General features: G+C 39.5%; 2 protein-coding genes across 6 annotated transcripts in view; one reads left to right on the top strand and one right to left on the bottom strand.

The window, feature by feature from the left end:
- CACNA2D3 (calcium voltage-gated channel auxiliary subunit alpha2delta 3) overlaps nucleotides 1-24,476 on the bottom strand; it is a 597,379-nt gene that overhangs the window by 112,381 nt on the left and 460,522 nt on the right. The window lies entirely within an intron of this gene.
- LRTM1 (leucine rich repeats and transmembrane domains 1) lies at nucleotides 3,267-20,218 on the top strand. The gene is made up of 3 exons (XM_072127892.1): nucleotides 3,267-3,778; nucleotides 12,960-13,556; nucleotides 19,537-20,218. The coding sequence occupies exons 1-3, from the start codon at nucleotides 3,772-3,774 to the stop codon at nucleotides 19,983-19,985; spliced, it is 1,053 nt and encodes a 350-aa protein (XP_071983993.1). The 5' UTR covers nucleotides 3,267-3,771; the 3' UTR covers nucleotides 19,986-20,218.

Here is a 24,476-nt window from a genome sequence, read left to right on the forward strand (position 1 = left end):
TACAATTTTCGAAGAAGGCAAAAATAACCCATAAGGGTTCATGTAATTTGGCCAATATTGGAGGATTTAAAAAAAAAATTCCTGAACGACCCATCTCAAGAATCTAGTCCCTAGACAATTTGATAGTTTTTGGTTCAGGAAAGGCATCCATGTCCCTTTTGAAGTTCCCCAGTGTCTCAACCATCTCAGTGTCCTGTGGCACCAGGTTCCATAGTCCCACTGGTTGAGCAGAGAATAGAAGGTACAGTCATGGGGAAAGTTTTTCTAGTCCTCCACCGTTCTCTGTAGTTTGGCTGCCAGAGACAGAGGTATAACTTAAAAATTGTGTGTGTAGGTTCTGGGGTCTTGGTAAATAATCAATGGATTTTGTATGGTATGTCAATTCAGACAGAGCTGCAATCCCACATAGATGTCCACGCTTTCCAATCCTTTTATACAGACTTGGTCCATCAGTTCAAGGCAATGGAGAGATAGTAGAAGTAATTCAACTCACCATTGCCCAACCTTGCCCTTTGGCTGTCCTTGATGTCCCTCGTCCACGCTAACACAACCCCAACTACCAGACTAGAGCTAAGGACTCTCAATCACATCCTTGTGGCTAGGTTGAGGTGTAGATAGTATGACTACTCCTGATTGCTCTCCATACTCTTGACTTGAAGGTCCTTTTATGGAAAATAATGGCAGTGATTGGAGATTTTAAGGACTCGTATATCACCTTTAAGTTGACGCTAAAAATAAATTGTGAACTGATCGTCCATCCTTGCTTATCCAACTTGTTCATTGCTGCGAATCAGAGCCCTGCCGATCAGATATCCTCTCCTAAGTCATGGCCATCAAATATTATAGTCCTGGAAAACCCTTCCGAGAGTCCTAGTCTGTATTTCCACAAGATGATATAATGGTAGAAACTGTTATTGACAATTGGCCAGTAAAAACAGACGAACAACATGAGGTGTATATTGTAAACGTGTTACACCATAACCTGATGTTTACAGCGCGTATTAATAGTCTCCGCAGACTTTCTATAGCAGGTTTGGGATATTCTGACGGAAAGATCATTTGCAAACATTTGCCTATGATCTCACAAGTCAAGTCTCTTCCAATGCCCAGCGAGGGATTCATTAGTAAGGGGAAACCCTATTAAAGAAGAAAGCTGGACCTTTTACGATAATAAAAGACACAATGTAACAGCGCAATAACAGATAAACCGTCACTCCTTAAATCATCATCTTTCATCTTAAAATTCATAGTGGAGATTCATATTTTTTCATAATGCGCTTTATGGTGTTGGAAACAAGTGTTGTGTTATTGCTGGCGGAGGAGCACACATGTGGTTTAACTTTGCTTGACCTTATTCTAGTAACATGTTAGTACATTGTTTTGTTGTTGAAATAAATACAATTGCAACTTTAGGAGTGAGGTCAGATAGAAGTTGGACTAAAATTTTGTCTGGAGTTTTTGGAAACAGTGGGTTTTTCTATGGGGGTCTGGCCAATTTCTCTATGAATTATCATATATCTGAATGACGGGTGTGTAGTACCACATATTACCAGTAGTGGCCACTGCAGGGACGGGTAACATTAGTTAGAGATCACCAGTTGATCGTCAGGGATTTATTAAACTGATGGCGCGAACACATTGAGCCGCATGCATATAAAATTACTTGTCATGACTGGACCTGAAGAAGACACTTAAAGGGGCATATTTACTAAGGTCCTTGCGCCAGTTTTCTGGCAGACTTTGCACATTCTTTTATGAGGCAGTTAGAGCACCAAGGTCATGCCCTCAGCACCTGAAGCACTTCCCTCTCTTCCCAGTAAAGCCTCATGCCTCTCACAAGACAAATCTCCTACTTATCTGATAGAGAGAGTAATAGTTCAGGTAGGAATAGCAGAGTTCCAACTGCCTCATTAGCATATGGATTAAAATAAGAATTTCTCAGAAACTGCTAAATGGATAGAAATAATAAGGTATTTTTAAATCCTAGTACATTTCTGCACAACATACTGCCAACACTATTCCCTACTCAATTTGGATAAGACGCAGGGGAAAATTAATCATACCCTGGCACTAAGTGGGCCAGCATATGATGGTGCCCCCACCCGCCTGCATGAGTCGGATCAGGAGGCTCCGACCAAGGCACTTCTACACCAGATCTGCCCTGGCATAGAAATTCCCTCTATCCTACACCTAAACAAGTGCAAGCTATGGGCAGAAAGAGGATGCAAAAGTTGCAATTCAGGTGTAAAAGCCATGATAAATCCTCCTCCCCCCATTGACTTTATGGGGCTCATTTACTAAGGGTCCGCGGAGCTCATTTTCGTCGGGTTTCCTGACGATTTCCGTTTTGAGCCGAATTGTCCCAGGATTTTGACGCATCGCCGGCGGGTTGTACGCGACAGACTACCCGACGGATTCGGACAAACCGTGGGATTTAACATTTAGAATTGTGTCGCAAGACACGCACTTACAAGCACCCGGAAGAAGAAAATGAACTCCGGCGAACCTCGGCGCGGAAGCGACAGATGCAGAAACTCGGGTGCACAACCTTAGTGAATCGCGGCAGACCCGAATCCTCGTCGGACAACACACCGCGGGATCACATCAGGACCGGGTAAGTAAATCTGCCCCTATATGCTCAAGTCTATAAGCTTAGCATTTGAAGGGATTTTTTATCTACTCTTCTATACTTATATTCGGCAGAGCCCCTCCCTGCATGGGCCCTAACCACATATGTGTCCAGAACACATCTAAATTGATGTGCATCGCACAAAGCCGCATGCAAAGTTCCTTTGCCACATTAAATTTAGATACACTACAAATAGCAAATAGAATTGAAGGGCAGCTGTGCCGGGAGAAGCATGACCCTCATCAAAAATTTAACCCTTCCCTTGCCTGGTGTAATCCGAGCGACAACGTCTCTGTCCATGGTATGCATGGATCACTCATGAGCCCACAGTCCTGCGCTACACATCACACGTGTATACAGACGCACTTTGCTTGGCAAGTATACGAGAGCCGAGACAAGTGTAGCCTATATATATCTGTCAGTGGCTACTTGGAAAGTCTCGCTAATCCCATTCTTAAAAAAAAGGAGTGAAGACAAAATCCACTCCTTTTTCGTATCCCAAAATTTGTGTCAGCTCAGCAAATGCGATCTTGTCACACAGAATGATCCCCGGGCAATGCAAACAACTTGACCTGTCAGACTCTGTCATCGACATGCAAATCGATGTCTAGTGATACACACACAAACACACGGCCTCCAATGGTAAGACCAGAAGGCACGTCGCCCGTCACCTGATCTCGCCACGACTGGTACGAGCAATAATACACAAGAATTCAGATCCGACATAGGATTAAAAAGGCAGCTTAATTGTATGACCTCGATTTCAGGCAGATTAAGTTAGAGAAAGGACTAGGACGGAGGATGAGATTTGCCTGGTACAGCTGTCCACCGTGACATGACAGTCAGTCACTCCCCGCTCCTGTTGAGTGAGTAAAGGAGACAGCATCTCTTTGATGGTGCATGGAAAAAAAAAAATATTATGAAGAGACTTCAAGATGCAAAAATAGCCAGTTGTGCTTGTGATGGGCACCTCACCACGACACACGCGTGTAGAGGCGAGGAGAAGGAGCGCGTCAGACTCGGATGAAGCTCATTGATGAAGATGGATTGATAAGCGAACAAGTCCCAACTTTCCCAATGTTATGCTTTCTGCAGTTCATATTTGAGAAGTCCCGCTAAAAGGGCCGACAGCGTGGGCAGCAATGAAAGGTGAGAGGAACATCCAACAGAAAAAGCACCGTGCTAACATTTCTCAACCCTACAGCAATTTCCTACAACCTTTCCTGAGATTTAGAAGATAATTCTCCCCAGAGCCCCCAGACAGGGAAACTCATAAAATATGTATATGGTTCACTGCAGAAGAAAAGGTCATATGTATAGACATCTGTAGAGGCAGGACAGGCGCAGGGACACGTGTGAGTGCAGAGTATACTGTGTGTCTGATACTATGGATTATATATACTGTAGGTGTGAGATACTATGAACTATATATACTGTATGTGTGTGATACTATGAACTATATATACTGTATGTGTGTGATACTATGGATTATATATACTATATGTGTGTGATACTATGGATTATATATACTGTATGTGTGAGATACTATGAACTATATATACTGTATGTGTGAGATACTATGGATTATATATACTGTATGTGTGAGATACTATGGATTATATATACTGTATGTGTGAGATACTATGAACTATATATACTGTATGTGTGTGATACTATGGATTATATATACTGTATGTGTGTGATACTATGGATTATATATACTGTATGTGTGTGATACTATGAACTATATATACTGTATGTGTGTGATACTATGGATTATATATACTGTATGTGTGAGATACTATGAACTATATATACTGTCTGTGTGTGATACTATGGATTATATATACTGTATGTGTGAGATACTATGAACTATATATACTGTATGTGTGTGATACTATGGATTATATATACTGTATGTGTGAGATACTATAAATTATATATACTGTATGTGTGAGATACTATGGATTATATATATTGTATGTGTGAGATACCATGAACTATATATACTGTATGTGTGTGATACTATGGATTATATATACTGTATGTGTGAGATACTATGAACTATATATACTGTATGTGTGTGATACTATGGATTATATATACTGTATGTGTGAGATACTATGAACTATATATACTGTATGTGTGTGATACTATGGATTATATATACTGTATGTGTGAGATACTATGAACTATATATACTGTCTGTGTGTGATACTATGGATTATATATACTGTATGTGTGAGATACTATGAACTATATATACTGTATGTGTGTGATACTTTGGATTATATATACTGTATGTGTGAGATACTATGAGCTATATATACTGTGTGTGACACTATGGATTATATATACTGTATGTGTGTGATACTATGGATTATATATACTGTATGTGTGTGATACTATGGGTTATATATACTGTATGTGTGTGATACTATGGATTATATATACTGTATGTGTGTGATACTATGGGCTTTATATACGGTATGTGTGATACTATGGATTATATATACTGTATGTGTGTGATACTATGGGCTTTATATACCGTATGTGTGTGATACTATGGATTATATATACTGTATGTGTGTGATACTATGGGCTTTATATACCGTATGTGTGTGATACTATGGATTATATATACTGTATGTGTGTGATACTTTGGGCTTTATATACGGTATGTGTGTGATACTATGGATTATATATACCGTATGTGTGTGATACTATGGGTTATATATACTGTATGTGTGTGATACTATGGATTATATATACTGTATGTGTGTGATACTATGGGCTTTATATACCGTATGTGTGTGATACTATGGATTATATATACTGTATGTGTGTGATACTATGGGCTTTATATACCGTATGTGTGTGATACTATGGATTATATATACTGTATGTGTGTGATACTATGGGCTTTATATACACTGTATATGTGTGATACTATGGATTATATATACTGTATGTGTGTGATACTATGGGCTTTATATACACTGTATGTGTGTGATACTATGGATTATATATACGGTATGTGTGTGATACTATAGGCTTTATATACGGTATGTGTGTGATACTATGGTTTAAATATAGTATGGGTGTGTGTGATACTATGGGCAATATATACTGTATGTGTGTGATACTATGGATTATATATACTGTACATGTTTTTTTTATACTATGGGCTATATATACTGTATGTGTGTTGTACTATAGATTATATATACTGTATGTGTGTGATACTTTGATTTATTGTATATGTGTGTTTGATACTATGAGGTATATATACTGTATGTGTGTGATACTATGGATTATATATACTGCATGTGGGTGATACTACAGTACAAACTATATATACTGTATGTGTGAGATACTTTGGATTATATATAGTATAGGTGTGTGTGATTCTATATACTGTGTGTGTGAAGCTATGGATTATATATACTGTATGTGTATGATACTATGGATTATATATACTGTATGTGTGGGCTTTATATACAGTATGTGTGTGATACTTTGGATTATACTGTATATAGTATGTTTGTGTGATACTTTGGATTATACTGTATATAGTATGTGTGTGTGATACTATGGGCTATATATACTACCGTATGTGTGTAATACCCTGGCCTATATATACATTTATAATATGCTGACATATCACAATGGCTATATACTATGATACTATGGGCTATATATACCGTATGTGTGTGATACTATGGGCTATATATACTGTATGTGTGTGATACTATGGGCTATATATACTGTGTGTATAATACCCTGGCCTATATATACATTTATAATATGCTGACATATCACAATGGCTATATACTATGATACTATGGGCTATATATACTGTGTGTTTAATACCCTGGCCTATATATACATTTATAATATGCTGACATATCACGATGGCTATATACTATGATACTATGGGCTATATATACTGTATGTGTGTGATACTATGGGCTATATATACTGTATGTACCGTATATAGCCATTGTGATATGTCAGCATATTATAAATGTTTCATCTACTTTGAAATCCTCTTTCCTTCTTTAGTTCTTTCAGAGGTTCAAATATTTTTTACTTTAAAAGCAGCTTTAGCTATTTTTCTGGTATCACACATCACTGCAGTAATCGGTGTCATATCCCACACCCAGCACACAACGTTTCTTCTGTCACCTAAGGTAATACCAACAACCGAGAGTTAGCCAATATTTGTCATACTACACCGTGTTAGATTGTGGACATACCAGAGAGGCATAACTTGGGTAAAATTTATGTACCGTGTGATATCATATTCAGGGTGTGATGAGGAAGCATTCAGTGCCTGCTCAATAATAATAATAATTCTTCATTTATTTGGATTCTTCAGGACTTATAGAGGCCATGTACGGTATATTTGATTCAATTGGTGGGTCAATAAACAATTTCGGGGTCAGTGATGAAGCTTAAAACCCCCTCAGATCAAGACTCGTTGTCTGCACCATACTAGGCAAGGCAACTATAGGTCCACATAAGTAATAGCCCCAGTTGCATAACCCCCCCCCCCCCCAAAAAAAAAAAACCTGTTGTGTCATTTGACTACTGGGGGGGGACTAACTGAGCTCCGCTTCTTTTCCTGATTTTCAGGATGCTGTCTGACATGTTACAATGTTTCCATTTGTTCACTACTTAAACCTTAAAAATGTACAGAAAAAATACAAAATAAAAGTATTTTTTTTAAAAAATTCCCTCTTAAAGATCGCTAATAAATAGGCGCTTGTACCAGATTATTGTATCTAAATTGACATTATTCAATAATCTGGAATTGTTCTCTCCTATTCCCGGGATCCCTAAAAAAATAGGTGAAGACATTTCCTTCGTTCACAGAAAGAAAAAAAAAAATCTGTGAACAATGGAGTATTCAGATATCTTAATCACAGTTACGGACCTTGGGTGTAGGTCACAACTTAGGGGATTGAATATCACTTTGTGATCTTCTGACCTCATTTATCATTTTAACAATTCCTCCTGACAAATGTTTTAACAGTAGATAAAGGACAAGTTCAAGTACTGTGAAAGCAAAGTTGGCCGTGAGATAAAGAGATATCTGTGACACCGATCAGGAGTGAGCGCTAGGGAACTCTCTTTCAATTAAATCTCCTGGAGAATGACTTAGAGTGACAGACCTTGGATTGACTTTCTTGGGAACTTTCAGAGAGAGAGAGAGAGAACGTTTCTTTGGAGTGTAAATTCTACGCAATAAGGATGTGTCCACCCTTTGTTTTGGTTAAATTTAGCTACAGTGGTTGGCTCTAGCTTCACCTTCAACCCCAAAAATTTAGGAAAGGGGATACCAGGTTGATTACTATAGATTTCTCCAGAAATTTCCAGAATGGGGGTCTTGCTCCTTCAAATAAATGAAGCCGGTCAGGATTTAACTGTATCCCTTATAGCAGTGGTGGCGAACCTATGGCACGGGTGCCAGAGGTGGCACTCAGAGCCCTTTCTGTGGGCACTCAGGCCATCGAGCCCCTTCACAGAGTTCACCAAACAGGAACAAATTCACCAAATCTTCCTGCAGTCCCATGCAGCTTAAGAGTTGCTGCTTTCAGTGCTATTTTAAAGGGACACTTCATTGGCAGTATGGAACTGTGGAAGTGAGAATGTGTTGATAGAACTGCATTAACTTTGTAGGTCATCCTACTGTACCCACCATTCTTACTGTATAGAGAGACCCTGGTGAGAAGCTACAATGATAGTCTGAATGTGCCCTCCGTCTTTTAACTGTATTGGTGGCCTCAGGGTGCCAATTCGATTGAAAGATGTTGAAGAACAGGTAGCAATAACTTACTGCTTAAAATGCAATGTTGGCACTTTGCGGTAAATAAGTGGATTTTGGTTATAGTTTGGGCACTCTATCTCTAAAAGGTTCGCCATCACTGCATTATAGCAATGGTGGCAAACCTATGGCACGGGTGCCAGAGGTGGCACTCGGAGCTCTTTCTGTGGGCACATCTGCCATCGCCCCAGGACAGAGTTCACCAAAAAGGACCAAATCCACTGAATCTTCCTGCAGTCCCAGGCAACTTAAGATATGCTGCTCTCAGCGCTATTTTAAAGTGAGAAGGTGTTGAAAGAAGTGCATTATCTTTGGAGGTCGTCCTGCTGGACCCAGCATTCTTCCTGTACAAGGGGACCCTGGAGAGAAGCTACAATCATTATCTGAATTTGCTCTTCTTCTTTCAACTGTATTGGTGGCCTCAGGCGGCCGATACAATTGATAGATGTGGAACAACAGGTAGCAGTAATTTACTGCTTAAAATGTCATGTTGGCACTTGACAGTAAATAAGTGGATTTTGGTTGTAGTTTGGGAACTAACTAAAAGATTTCCCATCACTGCCTTATAGGATAATCAATAGGATATACTGGTACCCTCTCCAATCATAACAATGGGATTCATGTTACCCTCACCTAAGACTCTATTAATTCAATTGAACAGGATGCCAATTTTTTGTGACCAGTGGGGGTTCCATCATTTAAACTACCAATAAAAAGCATGAATCACTTTTCTCCTGGATATGACTTTGAATGAGAGACCTTGTATTGACTTTCTTAGGAAAACTCTTATATGGTTTGGAAATCAAAAGCAATAAGGAAGTGTCTATCCTTACTTTTAGTTCTGCGCATGCACAGTATCTCCAGTTTCGAAGGAAGAGGTTGCATTGTTGTAGCTGCATGCTGAAGATTGCCTGTATGAGGTATCGATATAGGCTACAGGGGAGTGGGGTAGCCGTAGCTCCCACTCTACGGCACCGACTACTCCATGACCCAAACTCTCCAAAGAAAATTGACATATTTATAAGATAAACTTTTGATATAAATCTGGGCCACTAAAAGCTTGCGGACATACATACATACCCACGACAATTATTATATTTCATTTCTTATAGAAATGCATCCAGCATGCACGGGGATCGATTTTCACAACACTTTATTCTTTAAATGCATATTTTAGTAACAATACCGAAAAAAATCTTGACAGTGGTGTAGACTTGACAGCCAAACGTGCACACAGGTCCACCGACCTACACGATTCGCTTGAACAGCTTCGTCATGGTCTGAATATTGATCAGAACAAACTCCATTTGCATCCTCGCGCTCTTCATCAGGCGTGTGACGTCACACCCACTTGTCTCAGGTCACAAGGATCCAACCGGAGCTTAAACCTCAAATCGGCTGAATCTTAGTGAAATTCTTTCAAAACACAAAAATATTTTTTTAAGGTAAGGTAAAGTATAGAAGAGGTCTATTACATGCAGACAGTAGTACTATGATATATTATCATAATCGCTATACTACCAGTCTTTGTATATATTAGAGAAATTGCAAAGACAGAACGGAAACGCTTCAGTTAAGTTCATGCAAGATGACAAAAGTGTTACATCAACATGGAAGTGTTACATTGATTACAGCACAATGGGGCTCATTTACTTACCCGGTTCCGGACTGTCCAACGAGGATGAACTCTGCTGTGATTCATGAAGATCGTGCGCCCGATTTCCTGCATATGTCGCTTCCCCGCACAGGTCCGCCGGAGTACACCTTCTTCTTCCTGGTGCATGTAAGTGCTTGGCTTGCGACACAAATTTAAATGTAAATTCCCTGAATCGGTCGGATAGTCCGACGCCACCCCCTCGATTTATTTCACGTGAAATTCGGCGGGATTGCAAAACAAAATGATTGCGTACACCACAATCCACGGCGCGATCCCCGAAAAGTCGGGAAAACCGATGAAAATGCGGCAGCGGGAACCTTAGTAAATAAGCCCCAATTTGTATACAAAAATGTATCAATGTTTCCTAGTAGTAACATAGAATTAGGTCCTGCCTTAGGTTTAAACCACTGTGTCAGTAAGGACCATAATAAAACAAAATTACTATTTAACCTGCACAATGAATGGCGTAATAAAAAGGGAAGAAAACAGCATAAATTATGATTTTTATCTATCTTGTCCTACATAAAATGCAATAAAAAGTAATCAAAAAGACCTACAAAAATGGTTTAGTGTCATGCAAAATACAAGCTCTCCCACAGCACTATAGACCATTAATGAGTTAATGAAAATGGTGAAGCAAACTAGTAAAACTTATGCAAAAATATAGAATTTTGGTATCTCCGTAATCATTCTGGCGTGTAGAATAAATCTAACATGTTACAAAGGGCTGCTTCCTTTCTGTTCCTCCCTGTGTGCCTATACAACAAGTGACGTCCGCATGTGGGGAGTCTTTGTACTCAGAAGAAATTGCTTAACAAACTTTAAGATGGGTTTTCGCTTTTTATCTTTTGTGAATGTGTAAATTTTAGGTCTGAATGAACATATTACTGCCAAAATTGGACATTTCTAAATTTCACCTCCATTTTAGTGTAATTACTATGAAGATCCCAAAGGGTTAACAATCTTCCTAAAAGCTGTTTCTGATAGTTCAAGGGGTGAAGGGGCTTTGAGAATGGAGTGATATATATAAGGGGTTTATAATATTACATTTCAAATTCCATTAAAAACAATAATGATCCCCAAAAAAGTCCGAAATCTCCTTTAGAATACAGAAAAACGATGTTTAATTTGTAAGCCGCATAACATCAAAATGAAATGTCCAGACATTTTAAAAATTAAAAAATGACAAATGGGAAATGTTATTAAGTAACTATTTTGGGTGGTAAAACTTTCTGCCTGAAAACAAGATCATTTAAAATTTTGAAAATGGCGCATATATAGTTTTTTAAACTAAACGCAAAACCTATCAGCCAAAATTCACCACTAACGTGAAATACAACATGTGACGAAAAACCTATCTCAAAATCACTTTGGTAAGTTCAAGTGTTCAGAAGTTATAACCATATAAAGTGACGCATGTGGGCGGAGCCTTCAGCTATAAACTGCCTACGTCCTGAAGGGGTTAAGTTAATTCATTTCGAGTCCTAAAAAAAAACTACTTTTAATATTACGAATCCCCACAAACTTTCCTTTAGAAAATTCTATAAAAACATAGCTGCTGGATCCCGAGTAAAAGGAAGGCTGTTTGAGATGAATAGCAGATAGTCACAGAGTGACAATGCCCCCGGTGATACGCAGGTGATCAAACAGAGTTATTAGATATAAGGGCGCCTGCGCTGAGGAGCATTGTTCACATGTCAGCGTGTGAGGGGAAGGTGCTTGTACGGCTCTGCAGGCGGCGGATCACTCGGAAATCTCTTGTCCTTTAGTGTCTGCCAGCCAGGACTTTAGGGAAGCATATTCCTTTGTGAGGCATTTAAAAGAATGCTCTTTACTTGTGACTGTGCGTCAGCTCCCGACACATGAGACTCTCAGAGGTGCCGGGGATTAGAGCCAGGCACAGCTGAGGATATCCAATGTATGGAGGGAGCAGAGCTGGATCAGTCACTGCATTCACCTGTATATAGCGGTAACTGTCTCACTCTAAGTTGGTAAGTTGGTAGATTAAGGGTACGTCCACACATTCAGTTTTTCAGATGCAGTTTTCGGTGTCCAAATCAGCAAAAAAAGAAGAGGAGGAGCAGCACCTTTCAATGATGTTCTCACCCATAATGATCCACACCTGCTGTTGGCTTCAAAAACTGAATCTGATAAACGGAACGTGTGAACCCACCCTTAGAGTATTCCTTTCTGGAACATCAGGTTACACAAGGTGGCAATTATCAGTATTTAACTACTACTGGTGTTTATTTAAGAAGAGTCCATTGCTAGTTGTAGTTAAAATGTTTTCCAGGTTTTCAATATACTATACTTTAGAGAGGTCTTTAGTATCAGATTGGTGGCAGTCCAACACCTGGCATTCCCAGTGAGCTGTTCTTGGAAACCACTGTTGCCCAAAGTGGTTTCCATAGTGGCCACACTAGGGTACTGCAGTTCTACAAAATAGTATTGAGACATGGCCACTACACAGAGAATCAAGCAAACTGCATGGGTGTTTCACCAGTAGCGATTGGCGACCACACCAATTGGCAACAACAATCATTTGGTGTATAGTTGTCACTCACCACCCTCCTACACACATTCAAGTGTGCATATATATTCTGAATTAGGAGAGGAGAGTAAGTTTATGTAAGAACTTTTCCCCTTCATAGGCTAAACCAATATTGGTTGTATACAAGTGATAGCTGGTTAGGTAGTCCTACAAAAATGAGACCTTAGTCTTGTAGATATGGAAAAATGGTGACCTCAAGAAATACTCTGCAGCTTCTTTCTGCTCTAATTAATGGATAAGATGTTTGTAGGGCTAATTTCAATGCTCGATCTAATTTTTTTTGTTTATATAGGTGGTCTGCTATTAGCCTCGTGTCTCCTACTGGTATCCCATGTGGCCTGGGGTTGTCCTGAGCTCTGCACGTGTCAGACTTCTTCAAAGATGGTCGACTGTAGCTATAAAGGACTATTGGAAATTCCAAGCAATTTGCCATCACAGACTCAAGTACTCTACCTGCAGGCTAACCAAATTCGAGTGATCAACTACACATCATTTACCAATGTTCCTGGCTTGAGAATTTTAGACTTGTCCAACAACTCGATTTCAAGAGTGCCACCATATGCCTTCCACTACCTGCGCTTTCTCCAGGTCCTAAATCTCACCAACAACTTCATCCAGAATCTTGAAGGTCAGGTTTTCACGCCTCTTCTTGCTTTGAAGGAACTTGACTTGTCTTATAATAATATTAGTAATTTGCCTGAGTCCTTGGGGAATAACACTCGAAACCTGACTTTTCTTGGAGTAAAGAACAACCACCTACAAACGGTAGACAGGATGGTCCTGGAGACATTTACAAACCTTAGGGTGTTACTTGCAATATCCAACCCTTGGCAATGCAGCTGCCCCATTCTGGGCCTAAAGCTTTGGCTGGAGAACTTCTTATACAAAGGTCAGTAGACAAATAATCCACATACCGACCCTTCGAGCACTGCAGAAAAACGTAATACAACAGTCCTCCGGGTCCTTTCACATGTGATCTGCCCTATTAATACAGAAATGTTATTACTGTCATCGCCGGAGGTCAATTTAAGAGTGAGAAAAAAAGGTTTTTGCAAAAATCCACTTCCTTCATTTTGCACATGATTGTAAATGATCTGTTACTGTATACAGATGTCAGGGTGTAAGGAACAGTAGTCTCAAATTTTGCAAACATCATATTTTCAGAGCTCATCAGCCAAATACTTAATTGCATTTTCAATACTTCTTCTTACAGAGATTGAGTTACATCTATTATTTCTCAGGGTATGCTTAAACACCAGTCTGTTACGGATATTTGTTTCTTGTGGCTTCATTCCAAATATTAACCCTCAGGATATGGGGAATATCTACATCTAAATCAAAATACAATATTATTCAACTGAACTCTACTTATATAAGCATAACATCAGTATATATATCACCTCACGTGTATATCGCTATACTATGTAGGGTATATATTCATTCCTTACAAAGTATATCCCAAAGCCAGGAAGGAATTAATCTTCCTTTCAGGTGTACAGGGTCATGCATGTTCTGGGTAAGGGTAATAGGTAAATACATTTTCTGGGGTGGGAAAAAAAAACTATGGCTGCAGTGATACTTAAAATAAAGCAAAACCTTGTGCATCAATATCTGACTTTCAAGAAGCCTAGTCACACAACATGGGGAAATAACCATTGCCATAACCATGGCCTACCTTTACCCTGGCATGTGCACCAGTTTTCTGTCTGACTTTCCCCTGAAAAGAACGTGCAAACTGCTTCCACATGTATTTATAAGTTGTCAGCGCCAGGTTTGTGTCGCAGCACGTGTCCGACAAGATTGAAAAAATGTTGTATTAGTGCTTAGTCAGAGTTTGCACCACATTTATTACTGACATGAACCACAATTGTGTCTGTAACACAATTCTGCAGCATGAACAAAGTACACCAAAAAAATGGTGCCCACTTCCACAGCAGTGCAGGGGGCATCAGATTAATGAAGACTGTGCACCAGTTTTGATTAATCTGGCGCACCCTTCACACTCCACAGGCAAATTGCACCTAGTACAGACTGCACTAGTTTGATAAATGTGGGCCAATCTGTTCCAAAAGAGATAGGCACCCAACCGTATACAGTGCTGTTTCTGTGTTGTTACATTTTGTGATTAGAGTGTAGGGAACTGGTTTGGCTGGTTTTGACATAAGTCAGTTAGGAATTCGATTTAATTATGGAGATTGCCTTTGCAGGCCACTTTTCAACCTTACAGGGTCTTAAATGCCCAGGTATACATATAGGAAGTTTGTTTTTACTTTGCAACTGTATACTGTTAAAGGCAACCTGTCACCATATTTTCATCAATACACCTAATAACACATTCCCATAACACTATACTAAAAAATGCATAGTTCCTATCCCGCGAAAATTAAGTTTGTAAGCCTACCTGGCACTCTAACTGAATGAGCAGGGTGTCCCAAGAGTGTATGCTTTCATACAAGGAAGTGTGTCTCTCAGCTCACGTCTGCTCTCTCCCACCTCCCTTCTGCAGTGCAGAGCACAAGATGACTCATCAGCCCAAGGGAGGGGGAGGTGGGACTTGCTAGCAGACATGAGACAGACATGAGAAAACACTGCCTTACATGAATAGCAAATGCCCTTGGGGCACCCAGAGCCTTCATCCAGGTTGCCAGGTAGGGTAACAAAGTTCATTTTCTGGGGATAGGAACTATGCATTTTTAAGCTAAAAGAAGGATGGACTCAAGTTAATATTATAAGAATGTCTTATTAGGCTTATTAGTGAATCTGGTGATTATAACATAAATATATATATATTATATACATATGAACAGATACAGTATATAGACACACACTAAAGGGTTTGCCTGGAGTTAAAATCCAGGCCAATCCACACAATACACTATCAATATCTAATTGTTGAAGTGCCAACAACTGGATCTGCTCTGATCCCATTCCCATAATAAACAGATAGCATGGAGCCAGTGCCAGTTAGCTCAGTGGTCTTTAGAGGCTGTGTTCATACTAACGCTACCGTCAGTAAGATCACGTATCAATGGGGTCAACTAAAGTCAATGGGTCCATCATAAGACTTATGGAGACATTTCTATAAGCTGTAAGTGCAGTTTTACAACAGTTCTAAACGTTGAGGACAATGTTACCCTTGGCATGGCCAATGTTATAAAAGGTGGAGGTTTTCAATATATTGGATTAGTATAATGAAAAATAAGCAAAAATATCACATAGATTCTTGGAGTCAGGAAGGATTTTCTTTCCATACGCAGATCTGATGGGGATTTGTTTTTTTCTCTCTCTGGAACAACACTGTAGGATTTTAGGTTGGCCTTGAGGGACCAAAATTTCCACCTAATGTATCAGCGCTATCTAGCTTTATATCCTTCCATGGTTGAGGCTCTTGAATGGTATATTGGCCAGTCATCCCTGGTATAGATTAATAACACTTTGCCTTTACTGTTTGCTGACAATATAGTAGAACCGTGGTCTGGAATGATACTGATATAGAACATCAGATTTGAGTATTTCTTCCCCTTTCCCACCGGCAGGACCCTTTGGGTCAGTTCACCACTGTCTCCTAATAGTGTGGATCTTTAGGAGAATAAGTCCTGCCAAGGTTCCCATCATGCATCAAAGAGTATTAGACTAATAAACACTGGATCTAGTTTGTCGAATGGCGCCATAGGAGCTGATGGTCGACCACCCGATTTATATGCCGCATTGAATGCAAGCATTTTGTAAGCGCATTCCCTCATGTGCTTTGCATCCACATGCCAAACTTCATACAATTTGATCTGTCGATTGTTCGCTTTGCCTGCTTTTGACATTACATCCACACCGCTAATGTCTGTTGTCAGTGATCTGTCTCTGGACAATGTACAACATGGGCTGACGACAATCTGTAACTATATAGGAATAAAAAAATTCTACAGGTTTAGTAACGCCTAGAAGAACGCTCTTGAAGAATTGGTGGGACTTCCCATGTCGAAGAGCAACACTATCAGAAGACATCCAGACTCCTTGTCAGGCATTCCCATGCTTCATATTAACATTTATAAGGATTATTAATGTATTTTAGAGCTTGTTCCTTCCAGCCGGTAGCTTTCCTCTTCATTTGTCTATGTGAAAGCCTCAGCTTGAGTCCACATGTCTTCAAGTCTGGTTAAACTATTGCACAATGGAAGCAACCATCGTCTGCCTCCGAGCAGATGACTAGTCATCCATCTGCATCAATGTGCAATGTAAATCTATATGAATAGGAGCTTCACTAGAGTCATTCCTTCGGGCCAGGTTTTTTCCTCGGATTTTGTAACTCCACACATTGAAACACTATTCTGCCATTGTGCTTTGTACGTTCTTAAAGCAGCAGCGCATCTAAAGCTGCAGGGCCTTATGATAGGCTAAAAATAAACTTTGAAATTTGCTAAGAATAGATAGTCCCAAGAGATATTCCAAAATGGTCAAAGCTCTTCCTCCTAATATCATGCGGAAGATAATCAACCACTGAAAAACATAAAAAAACCTACAAATACTCACCCCCGCACCTATTCACCTTGATCCCAGAATTTTTTTGTACAAAGAAAGCTCTTCGTTCTAAGGCCAATCATTTTTTCATGTAGGGTGTCATTTTTTGTAGGACAAGGTTTTCTTCACTACCATTTTGGTGACTTTACAAACTTTTGAAAGCTTTTAAATTAATATTCTATATGTTGTACTATTTTCATTGTGGGGTTCACTGTCGGGAATATTTGTTTTTATATTTTGATAGATGGGACATTTTTAATATTTTTAAAGTTTTATTTTTAGTATTATTTCAGGCTTCCTAGGGCACTTAAACCCATATATATATATATATATATATATATATATATATATATATATATATATATATAGGTATATCACGTATGCTATATAATGCAATACAACTATATTATAGTCTAAGGCTTTATTCACACTGCCGTTGCCCACTGTACCATAGCACAGCGGGTATATGGCGGCGCTGCGGAGAGGAGGAGGGGAGAGGAGGAGGAGGGGAGAGGAGGAGGAGGGGAGAGGAGGAGGGCTCACCCCCGCCCCTCTCCATAGAGGAACATGGGGCACAGCGCTGTATGCTGAGAAAAGATAGGGCATGTCCTTTATTTTCATGGGGAATGAAGCGGTACAGTGCTGCACTTGTGCTGCACCGTACCGCTCCCGTAAGTCACCGTGCGCCCATTGCCATCTATGGGGGACGTATATAGGCCGTATATTCCACATACAACAGTGTGAATGCAGCCTAAAACTGTAAAACAGGATAATAAATGTAAGCTATGCATGCATTTAACAGGCTTCCAGCTAAGAGGGCAACTGATTGTCCCCCGTCAATGATGTCACAGGGTGTGCCAATTGGCCATTCAAGATGGCGGCAACCACATGCTGCACTGTTAGATGTGGTGACCTACGCCAGCACACGCCATTACTGCTTTAAAGTCTAAATTGTTTTTACCACTAAAGATTGTTCCTTTTTCCATTAGCAACTTTTTATAGTTGATATGTTTGCGGTGAAGCTACATTGGTCAATAAAATATAGCTGTTTTATTATTATTTTATAAAAGCTCATATCACAAATTGCAGAATAAAGCCTGGAAAACCACGCCAGTGATTCAGAGGCTTTTGGCAGTAGCCTCCTCTATTTTCTCTGGAGGTTCTGTCCATAAATAAAAGCTGCATGAAAAAAAACATCGATCCAAATGCATTTCAGGATCCAAAAATCCATAGAAAAATGCATAGTATGGAGTCCAACTAGAATGTCTGCCTAAAATATTTCTTCTGTGTGCCAGGTAAAAGATTATGGGCTATATCTCTGTGTCAAATAACCCATTATCTGATGCTTTTCATATGAGGAGACATGCAGAGGACTAAATCCTCACCAGTCGCCAATTCATAAGAGAACTATAATTATATGGACTTGGAATTATGGGAAAAACAAATGCTATTGTTATCATCATCATCATCATTATAATTCTGGATTTAGAAAATGTCCCGTTATTGTGGTGGAAATTATTAGCTTACTTTCTATTCTGCATGAATAAGTCAACATTGCCTTAGGGATTTTTTGGGTTGACGGGGTAACAACAGGGGGATGGCGCAAAGGTGAGACAAAGAAATTTAATATACATAACTTCCTGCAGAATATTTGAATATATAAATATAATAGAATATAAAAATATAATAGAATTTTTATTTTTCAGAGATTTTTCAAGATAAATTAGGATCTGTTTTCAAAGAACACATCAAAAGCCTATTTGGGGAGAGAGTGATTTGAAAAAAAAAATGTCCCAAGAGCTAGTCATGCTATTTCCTATTTTTTGATATTTTTTGCTATATTTTAATAGAATTTTATTGAGTTTCACAATGGGAACTCCATTAATTACGTAGCATGTTGCAATGTTTCAGTTGAATAGGTAATGACATAAATTGAAAATGTCAAAAATCAGACTCTTCCTGGCAAATTGGACCTACTCACTAGAATATTCCTGGTCCTATTAAAGGAATATTATAATGGGTTGGGAGGAATTTAAAAAGAAATCTTGAAACGTCAAGGCATTTTTGGATCTAACAGGTTTCATTTTAAAAAAATCTTGAAGGGTTTTAATGTTTAAGTTATCAACCACCCAAAATTAGCACAACAATGTGTTACTTAGTCATACCATTTGTTATAAAGGGAAGCAGACAATTAACGACAGTGTTGGGTCCATTGTGAAGGACCATTCTAACCAGTGTCGTAGACCGTTCTTACAAAAGTTTGTCTATGAATACTTGATTTTAAAAGGCAATGTAGTCTTTCTAACTCTTTGGTCAAATTGTTCATTTCAGTTTTTTTTGTTCCTTGCTATTTTTAGGAGGCGTCATTGATGAGCTGATCTGCACCAGCCCTGAGACCAGGAAAGGAAAGAATCTTCTCCAAATCCCTTTTGAGTTTTATAAAAGTTGTCCACCGTTCAGCACTTCATTCCCAATGGCTAATATCCACCAACATGGCCCAGAACATCGCAACAATGGACGACATGGATATCATGGGGATCACTTGGATGGTAGTCACCATGAATGTGAACCGAAACCAAAGCCCAGGCCGGCCAACCTGAGGCATGCCATTGCCACAGTTGTCATCACCGGGGTTGTTTGTGGAATTGTATGTCTCATGATGCTGGCGGCTGCAATATATGGGTGCGCCTATGCAGCAATTATGGCCAAATATCAGAAGGAGTTGAAGGAGGTGGAGCGGATGGCTTCTGCTGCAGAACAAGGAAGCCCTGAGGAAAAAGAACCCCTTGACAGTTCATTGGCCTAAGCTGAAGATTATTTACTTTCTACCACCATTTATTGCAAAACTCTTTACTTTTTAACATATTATTAATCTCCTATGACTATGCAGTTGAATTTTTTAAAACATTTTTAATCCTGTGACTTGTATTTTACTCTAAGCGTGCTTCCCCATCCAAAGCCATAAGAACCTAATCACTGTAAACTGTATATATAACCTGTAGATGATGGAGATGAGTTTATTAAACCAGCTGAGTCCTACTAATCGATGAAATTTTGTGTGGCCAATAAAACCGGCAAAAAATATATTTTGTTAATTTGCATAATGATGCAACTTAGACCACACCCCATTGCAGTTAATCACGCCCATTTCTTCTAAATTTCTGTAGAGACAGGCTTCATATAGTAATATCTGCATAGTAATGTGACATCGGAGACTAAATGACGTTTCTGAACACATATTCCAGATGAATAGAGAGCCCTTAGACTAAGCGGAGCGCTCCACCTGCACTAAATGTACTGTGCAGCCATCCACATCTGACAATGATTAATGACCTCTCATATTGAGGAACTCGGCGTCTTCAAGTCATTCCAGAAACTTCAGACAGATGCCACCCTCATACAAGACAAAGCAAGAAGTTTAAACACTCGAGGTCAAAAGTAGATGCTGGCGGCTTGTCTCTTCTCAAATGTACCCTCCAAAAACAAAGTAGGGGCTGGGTCTGTATTGTAACATATCAGTATAGTGTATTATTACATTACACCGGGCAATCCTGGCCATTCACTTCCAATCACTCAGCCACAGAAACATGAGCACTAATTCATCCATTGTGGAAGATTCCGGAGTATTTTCTCAATTTTATCTCAAATTATCGCTAAAACAGCCACACAGATACATAATTATAGGAAGTTTTAATAGAATAATTAATAATACAAATAATAATAGCAAAAAAAATTGCAATAAGGAAAAAAGTTGAACTTCAATCTTCGCTGTATTGTCAAACCAAACAAAGAGTTCATCAAATTCACATTAAAATTGAATACTTTGAAATAGTCTATGAATAGTGATGGGAGGATGTGTTGTAATTTGATCTGCAGAACCAGAACTGTTCTGGTTCGGGTTTGGACTGACAATGATCAGGAGTGAGTACTGTTTAAATTCTGATGGCAAAGCAGAGGGTCCTTTTCCATTTCGAAGGGTCTTCACCACCAATTGCAGGAGTTAATCATGGGGGGATGTTAAGCCGAAAGCCTGGCCAAATTTCAAATGGAGTTTAGGGTCAGGTTTGTGGGACCCATAACCGCAAAGTGGGGTACAAACCCGAACTTTGCAGATTGTGTCCGCTCAGCACTATCTATAACAGATTCAAGGCTGTGTGCAGCTCAACAATACTGTTTGAAAGATGGGAGTGCTATTTTTCTCCATAATACACTGCAGCTGCTGCATAACCTCTTTTTTGACAGTAGATGTTAGTTGTCTGAGGAATTGAATATGTATGAGAGTGTCTTCCCTTGTGGCAAAGGTCGAAGGGGAGATGGGACAGGTATGCTGGATTTTACAATACATATTTATGTATTACAATTTACAGTACATTTTATCAAAGAAGTAATAAGGAAAAAATTGCCTCTTTTAGATACCTTGTAAGGCAGCTCCCATGACATCAAGCATGACATACAAGAGGCCTTATGACATGATGAGGGATTAAAACCAAACCAGTATATCTATTCCAGAAGGAACAGATTCCCAACTGTACACAGAGCTGAGTACAGCATAGGGAGAAGTTTGGTTAATTGAGAGGCTTGTGACTAGGGTTGGGTCGGGTTAGAGTTCTCCTTACGGAGACTGCCAATTAAGGCCAACAGCGCTTCTTACTTCCTGACCCTAGTCACAAACCTCTCACTCAGCCAAACCAGTTCCATGTACTGGGGAGACCCAATCAGGTCAAAATAGCACTGTCTACTGTTTGGAGTCTGTTCCTTCTGGAATAGATATATTGGTTGGCCTCTTGTGGGTCATGCTTGATGTCAAGGGAGGTGCCTTACAAGGTAGCTAAAAGAGGCACGGTTTTCCTTATTCTATCCTGGAATGCTAAGCTGTATTGAAGACTGGGAGGAACATCAACTCAGTACCTAAGGCCGGCTGTGCACAAACAAACAGCATTGTTCTTACACTACCAGTGCTTTAGTTCAGCCGTTGAACAGGGACTCCTTTCACTATATTTCTGTATGATGCAAGGACTCCTGTCCTGGGCAATGTGCTCAGTCCGTAAGCTCGGACTAACATATGGGTTAAATGGGTTGTATACTTTTACCTCCTATCTGATTGCTGGGAGTCTGACTGCAGAGATCACAACTGATAACAAAATTGGGACCCACAAGTGTGCCCAATGGCCCCATATGAATTTACCACTTACTTCTATGATTCTAAAGGAGATTGGGGTTTCCGAAGTTTTGTGGGACTGATTGAAGTGCTGGACTAATGTGTGCACCAAGCTCCCTATTCTCATGATCATTGGGGGGGCCAGTGGTTTGCCCCTTTCTGTAGGCTATGGAAGGGGTACTAAATGCCACTGCATCTGCAAAGGGGAGATACCAGTCAACCATTGATTATGATAGGACATACCACAACAGACTTTTTTGAAGGGATATAGAGTGGTTGGAATAGGAGCAGGGATTTCCAACAAAATCAATCCCCAGGAAGAAACAAGTATGTAATATTACAACGTCTATGATATAAAGCACCATTATCTCCGCATAGTCATCAGATTATGATAATTGATCTGTGTTACTGATCTGTAGAGAACGTTTCATAGGTATAGGTATATATCCATAGGATATTAGAATCAAACCCGTCCCGGTTTATTAACACAGTAAAATAGTCATCACTCTTCAATGCCTAATAACAATAAAGTCAATGCCAAAAATGCCTGGATGGCTGCCATATGGTGACACATCGGGATTGCACGATCTTCCATACAAAGCACCTGTCCTCATGCTGGCAGCTAAAATCTATCAAAGCACAACGTTAATTCAACCTCCACCTTTTGCAGGTTCCCATTGAGGTGGGGGACATTTCTGTATGTATGACATAATGTGCATTTTATTTACCAAAAAACTAGTACTATGAAAATATAAGCCATATTTGGCTATTTTATTTCATTTTATTATTGGGTATATTTTCCTTTTCATAAAAATAGAAAAATGGGACAACTGCGTATTGAGTTTTGTCTATAACCCATTGTTATGTCTGCCCATTGTCAGATATTTACAGTTCTAATTTTTTTTTTTTAATGGAGCCTGAACATTGGTATAATGTGATACTGTCACTTTATGTTGATTTTTGTGATTGTCTATATGGAGGGTTCTCGTTCCTTCCAGCGCTCCGGGCTCTATGATCGCTAATTACTGTTGAGGCCTGTTAAAAAACAAACATAGGAATAGGCCTGAATTCAGATGGCACAGGATGACAAAAATCCTGAGACTATCCAAGGGCTTTATCTCTAATGTGTTCCACATTCATCCTGTTTTTCTATGCTGGCGACACTTTGTTTTGTAACCTGGTAATGAGAAAATTCTGTTGACTTTTCCGAGATTTTAACCATTCACGATTGTTGATTGCATTTTAATCACCATCTTGTTGTGTTTAGAAAAGGATTCGAGAAACCGAGGATTTCTTTGATGTTTTTGAAACAATTTTAAAACAGGATTTGGAGTTTTCCTTTGCTTAATCGCCAAAATAATATTTACAAGGGCTTCTGGCGATGAAGAGAATATAAAACACACAAACCATTGTCAGTAAGGAGCAGGTCAGAATGGACACAACTTATAGGACCTCATTCATCACAACCTAAGAAGAGAAAAACTGGCCTTGTTTATACATCTACCAATACATCTTAGCTTTGCCCCAAAAACTGCAGCCGATCTATTATTCATGACATAACCGGTTTGTGCATCATTAATCAACCCAACCAAAGTCACTTCTCCAGAGCCCTGCAACAACAGAGTTAGCCAACCAGAAAGGCTTTTGGTGCTCCCCTGATCATTGGGTTCTCAGCACAAAGTCTGATCATCTATCCCTTGGATAAGGGATAAATGTCTGTGGTATGACAACCACTTTAACCTACTGAATGTTGCCTTCATACTTACTGTATATTCAAAACAACCTCCCACAATCCGAATTTAACATCTAACCAAAGTACCAGTGAAGGTAGTCAAGTAAATTTCCCAACTGTTTTCCATCTCTGTAAGCACAGGATGAAGAGAAAATCACGAGAACCTGTGGAGATGAGCGGATCTGAAGTGTAGGTTCGACAATATATCCAGGTCAGGAGGAACGTGCCTGAATGCCAAACATGAACCTACACTTTGGGTCTGCTTGCCTCTACCCATGATCTAATGCTGATTTTTTTCCAACCTCATCTCATTGTGTTGGTTGGGGGTGTGGGATCCCCATTTTGGTGAATATAGGGCCCCAGGGTGGGACCACAACAATTTAAAGATTTACCATCTCTCCAGTGTT

This window comes from Engystomops pustulosus, chromosome 10 (genome assembly GCF_040894005.1).
Source record: "Engystomops pustulosus chromosome 10, aEngPut4.maternal, whole genome shotgun sequence".
Classification (NCBI taxonomy): Eukaryota; Metazoa; Chordata; class Amphibia; order Anura; family Leptodactylidae; genus Engystomops; species Engystomops pustulosus.

Bases quoted from the DNA above. Each gene is read 5' to 3' on its own strand.
- LRTM1 (XM_072127892.1), top strand. The intron at 13,557-19,536 runs GTCAGTAGACAA...TGCTATTTTTAG, and splicing joins GGAGAACTTCTTATACAAAG to GAGGCGTCATTGATGAGCTG.